A 5,767-nucleotide genomic window follows, 5' to 3' on the forward strand; every position below is an offset into this window, starting at 1 on the left:
TAATTCAAAGTCTACTAGACTTTGACTAATTCGGGTGTAGGTTAGAAAATGCTCAATTGGAGTCAAAGCTCTCCCAACAAGTGTTGTTGCATTCTCAAGGGTCGAATTTCGAGAGCTCGAGTTTAGTACAAACAACCCTTTACCAACTGATCCGAGCACTTGTTGGTTACATGTAGGGTCTTGTATACTTTATTTTGCATCATCTAACTTAGTACTATTTGATTCATATATTTCATTTCTAGACAATTATGGCGTCCGAAGCACCAACATGGGCTGATCAATGGGGTGAAGGTGGTTTTGGAGCTATGGATGATGCCAAACCAAAGGAGAAGACAGAGAGCAAGAAGAAGAAGCCGGTCATTTTTGCAGGAATTGGAAAAGCTAAAGCGGCTGCAATGGTCGGAATCAAGTGGGTTAAGCAACGATGCGTTAAACAAAATCCTCCTCCAAAATGACAAATCACAATTTCTTTTCAATTCTAATTTCATGTACGTTTTGCTTGTTCTGATTTGTTTTCCCATGTAATACATAAGAAAATCAGGTTATGAATGAAATTTTGATCAACTAGTGTAACAATTTTGAGGCCTTTAAGGTAGTCAGGGGAAGACAAGTAAATAGACCAATTTAATTCCTCTCGAAACTAGGGTTGTTCAGAGTGCGGTCTGGACCGCACCAAATCGCGACCCAAAACGTTTTTTCGCGGTTTTAAAATTGCGGTTTGGGTTATGATTTCAAGCAAACTGCGGTTTGCGGTTTGGGTTGGGTTTTAATTTTTGCAAACCGAAACCGTACCATAAACTGCAATTTTATATGATTTTTTTTCTAAAAAAATTAAATACGCTTGACAAGGTGGCATACGAGTATAAAACTGAAAAAAGAAGTTTGAGGTAAAGAACTTGGACACTTATGATAAATTATTATTTATGTTTAATTATGAAGTCAACTTCATATTTATTTGGACTCTTTATATTTATTAACAATTTTTTTTATTACTCTTAGATTACAAAATTAATGTCGCGGAGGACAAAATGGTTAAACCGCAAACCAAACCGCACCAAGCTGTTTTGCACGGTTCGGTTTGGGTTGGTTTGGCCAAAAGTGCGGTGCGATTTGGGTTGAAAAAATGTCAAACCGTATATTTGCGGTTTGGGTTGGGTTACATCCCAAACCGCACCAACCCAAACCGCGAACACCCCTACTCAAAACCGCAAGACAATCATATCTAAATCCATCACAAATAACCTGTAATCTTATTATCCAACCCAAACCCGAACTGTTTTTGATACTATATGACCAAATTATAATTGACCCAAGCTAAACTAATCCAACTAAAGATATGAATAGCTAATTAATAGTCTAATATTGATATGTTCATCATCACGGGCTACTTTGTTTGATTGACAATATTCTCGAATATGGCATGAACCTAATGACTTGTTACCTATACATGACTCGAATAAAATCTGATTTGAATGACCCGTTTACGTCCTCTATGACATGTTAGACGCTTAGATCGCAACTTTGGCACATAGAATATTTGATGGCTTACAAAGCCTTAAAAATTATTTCTTCCAAATTAACACTATTAGGAGCAAATAAAAGATTACATAGTATAATACGATGTCACAAATTGAGAACCATATCCGCTAGGCTACTATCAACCTTAGCTTGGGTTATTTGGTAGGAATTTCACCTCACGACCTCAAGGTCAGTGGTTCAAATCCCACCAAGTGAGGGGCACTAGGAGGAGAATTCCTCTTACAACTCCCCCTCCTTCCAAGTGCCTGGACCTCTGGGTTGGGTCCTATGCGAGGGCAGCCCAGAGGTTATTCACCTTACCAAATCAAAAAAAAAAAAAAATCCGCTAGGCTGCTACAATAGCAAATATATGAAACATGCAACCTATTTAGGCAACACTTTATTTTAATTCCTGTTGGATAAGAAACTGGAGATGATTAAACTTCACAATAAAAGTTATACTTCATTTTAATTCCGGTTAGTACTACCTTGGATATTCAACACTGTAAATAGCTTTTACTCATCACAAAAGATGGTCTCAAGTAGTACCACAAAAGCTCTCCCAACATACAGTTATTTGAATGAAAATATCCACAATTCTTGTATTTTCTTTTTCTTCCAAATTTCAAACTCAAAAACATATTCCTCTCTTTGACAGGATTAAAAGACTTCAAAAATGGCATCCTCTAAGTTATATGCTTCTTCTTTAATGTAAGAACATTTATCACTTTAGCTGTTTAGCATGTAAATAAATGAGTAAACTCGCAAGTCATAACGAAAATATCAACAACAATACCGATGAAGACCAAGCATCATACTGAAGGGAACATGTAACTCACTAAACAACTCGAGGTTAATGATCTAGAAATTAGATGACAACGTAGTTATTCATAAACTAAGAAAAAAGGACGAAATTCTATCAACAGTTGAGTCTGATTTTATGTCAGAAACACAGCGGAACGATAGTGATGAGTAGCAGAAGATTTACAATTGTATTTTAAGTCAACTTTGATTATTAACACACGCATCAGTTAGCAATGCACCTCAATCCAAACACATTCTCCCCGCTGTAAGTCATATAAAGAAAGCCATCTTCATCCTTATTCTCCTCATAAATTGTTGACATTAGAGCAGCTGTAGCAAAGCAAAACAAACAATCGATTTACAACATATACAAGACTGTTATAGAAACCACCTCAAATAACAGATTCCAACTTACCAGTGGGAGGTAAAATGTTTTTAACAAATACGAATATGGCTTTCTCAGGACTTAGATTCACTCTCTTCCTCACCACATACACAAACTGTCCGACGGTTAAATCAGCTGGGACAAGGTACCTGCAAGGATTTACAAGAACAGGGGATCCCAAACATGAATCACTAGTTAGACTACAAAAAGAGCATTATTTAGGTATATATGAATAAGAGTCTCCAGGAGATTTAACAATTATAAAACTTGTTATTTAGATCTGATCAAGGATCGGGCTGGGCTGCGACCCAAGTAAAAAAAACAGCCAATTCCAGAATAAGAAAGGGCAGGTATCTAAAAATTTACATATCTAAATCTGCATGCTTGTCTACTTTATACCCTCAACAATAACCGCATATTGTAGTTTACCAGCAATGACAATAGTGTTATATATCAACCTGAAAGGTTCAAATGGTCATTGAACATAGCGTTTAGGTATCTAAAGTTTAGAAAACAATATGTTTCATGGAGAAGCCAACTAGCCAAGTTGAAGTACCATTTTCAACTGTGAAATGAGGCCAGAGCGCTTATATGCCGTGAAGCTAGCGCTACAAGGAAGTGCAAAATGCAAATTTCTTTTTTCCCCAGGTTAATATAACAGTAACATATGCTACTTTGCAATATCATGAAGTTTAGCATTCTTATCAAGGCACAAACATCAAATAATTGGGGGTTAAAACCAGATGAAACCAGATGAAACCAGAAATGAGACTAACTTTTTCTTATCAATGTCAGGAATGTCACTCTTTTCAGCCTTCTCTACAATCACCTGCATAAATTGGTTAACTAGGTGAGAATTACTGAGCCAATTGACAATATATAAATTATGAAACACAAATACTGCCAATAACCATAATTAGTCAACAAGTAAAGCATCTTACAGGAATTCTATCAGGATATTTCTCCCTAATGCGAGCTGCTTCTGCTTGTCTCTTTTCTGAAAAAGTAAGAAAAACTTCAATTCACCAAACAAGAAAACAAATAGGGCCACAGCTCAGAATTTTAACATTGCTTAAAGAAGCAATCATCTTCCATCTACATTAGAAAACTTGCACCACAAAACCAATCATTTACAGCAAGGTATATCGCCTTGATAAGAGTATTATACATAAAGCAAGGTGTCGTACAACCAAAATGAACAAATTCCACATAATATATATAAGAAAAACCCAGTTTATCAAATGAGCAAGATGTGTAACTTCGGTCGAAAATCTCATTCTCTTCCCTCTTCCCAAAGTTCACTAGACTTGTCAATCTAATCATCAGTACCAAATGACATATACATAGCCTCACTAATTCTCTCTATAGCGAACAAAGGACATCACTTCAAGAATTGGGTAATTTCAACTTAATCTTATATAGTAGTTATCTTTTTCATCACTTTACCAGAACTAAAAAAACCAAATGACCCAAATTTAATCTGAAGCAATACTACAAGAATTATCACTTTAGAAATGAGTCATGATCAAGTATACAATTCATCAAGAATAGAAGGCCTTAGAATTGGATTCATCATGTAATATATAAGACTCAAATAATCATCTAGCATAATGATGTTAACAACAATTCATCAACCAAGAAATGCCTCTAGATATATTTTATCAATAAAATACAAGAATTCTAACTTTTCAAGCAAAAACTCTTTTACAAATTATGAATCAATTCAATACTTAGCCCATCATCAAGCAAAATTCTTACCAACATTCACAAATGAAAATTACCCAGATGCATTATTCGCATAATATGATCAAAATACATCATCAAACATTTAAACTTACACAAAAAAAAAAAACCCATAAAGAAAACTAAAAAAACTCCCAAATCAAAAGAAAAAAATCACAAACCAAGGGGGTGCTCGAATTTGAATGAACTTTTAGCCATCTTAGCACTCAAAGGAATAATATTTCTCTCTGCAAAGATCAAAAATCGAAGAAAGATGAAAATTATCAAGACAATTCTGCATTTTTAGCAATAATTAGAAAGATTGTCAAAAAAACAGAAAGATAATTGAACCATCATATACTCCATAGACTATAAACAGTGAAAAACTATGAATAAGTTTGATTTAGGAAATAATTGGAATTACCCAGAACACGAAAAGGTGAGATTTTTGCGATTGGAACAACTCTACCGGAACTTTCCGTGGCACGTCGCAATCAAAAGAGTAGTCAAGATAAAAAAGATAGAGAAAAGGTTTTTGTGTATTTATATGAATATATGGTGGTTTTTTTTATTTAATATTGTTAGTTACATTATTGGAGTATTAATATTTTAGGAATTGGGGAATTGCGGGGTGATGAAGGGGATTGTTAGGGTTGTCGTGGTAATCAAGGTATTCCCAATTCTACGTTGGTGTTTGGTAAGCAGAGGGGTAGATGAAGGTGTGCAAGGAGCCCAACAACACAAGACTCTCAAAATTATAAAGGCCCAAAATATATTATTTTAAAAATTTTACTCCATATTTCAAGAAATACCCTTGTTTCCCACTCTTAATAAATTTGTCAATGATTTATCTTTTAGATTTTCAACTTTCCATCTTTAGTACTCTGACATTCCATCTTTATTTTCTATAAAGTTAAGGGCCCAATTTTCATGTTAGAACCGGGGCCAAAAATCTCAAAGACGACCCTGTTTGTAAGCATTTAGAATTTTGGAAATTTTGTGTTACCTTCCTACCATAGTACATGCATGATGCATGTGTACAAATCTCTATTATATAAGTGAAAGGAAGAAATAGGGTATCTTCTCACAAAAAGTCTAATATACTTTTAATGATTTAAATTCATGTACACAAATCTCTATTATATAAGTGAAAGGAAGAAATAAGGTATCTTCTCACAAAAAGTCTAATATACTTTTAATGATTTAAATTATTATATATATTAAATAGTCTTTTCTTTTCCTACTTGTCATATATATCGAACAAGTTAATAATATGATTAAATTTTAAATTTTAATTAAATATTAAATTAAGGAGAATGATTTTCTCTTCTTAAATAT

General features: G+C 34.0%; 1 protein-coding gene across 2 annotated transcripts; it reads right to left on the reverse strand.

Annotated features, from left to right (window-relative positions):
* Positions 1–2,290: 2,290 nt before the first annotated feature.
* LOC104900987 (autophagy-related protein 8C-like) lies at positions 2,291–5,012 on the reverse strand. 2 transcript variants are annotated; one of them, XM_010688527.4, is made up of 6 exons: positions 4,854–5,012; positions 4,612–4,677; positions 3,649–3,704; positions 3,484–3,536; positions 2,738–2,856; positions 2,291–2,652 (listed from the first exon to the last, which is right to left on the reverse strand). In XM_010688527.4, the coding sequence occupies exons 2-6, from the start codon at positions 4,646–4,648 to the stop codon at positions 2,546–2,548; spliced, it is 372 nt and encodes a 123-aa protein (XP_010686829.1). In that variant the 5' UTR covers positions 4,649–4,677; positions 4,854–5,012; the 3' UTR covers positions 2,291–2,545. The 2 variants fall into 2 exon arrangements, with proteins under 2 accessions (XP_010686829.1, XP_010686830.1); XM_010688528.3 differs by lacking the exon at positions 4,854–5,012 and adding an exon at positions 4,781–4,799.
* Between the last annotated feature and the right edge of the window lie 755 nt (positions 5,013–5,767).

The sequence above is a fragment of the Beta vulgaris genome, chromosome 8, assembly GCF_026745355.1.
Source record: "Beta vulgaris subsp. vulgaris cultivar EL10 chromosome 8, EL10.2, whole genome shotgun sequence".
Taxonomy (NCBI): domain Eukaryota; kingdom Viridiplantae; phylum Streptophyta; class Magnoliopsida; order Caryophyllales; family Amaranthaceae; genus Beta; species Beta vulgaris.

What these genes read in the sequence shown, in the direction of transcription:
- LOC104900987 (XM_010688527.4), bottom strand. Translation starts at nt 4,648, where the DNA reads ATGGCTAAAAGTTCATTCAAATTCGAGCACCCCCTTG. An exon ending in CCTGACATTGATAAGAAAAA is followed by an intron (nt 2,857 to 3,483) that starts GTTAGTCTCATT and finishes AAATCCTTGCAG; the next exon opens with GTACCTTGTCCCAGCTGATT. An exon ending in AAACATTTTACCTCCCACTG is followed by an intron (nt 2,653 to 2,737) that starts GTAAGTTGGAAT and finishes GCTTTGCTACAG; the next exon opens with CTGCTCTAATGTCAACAATT.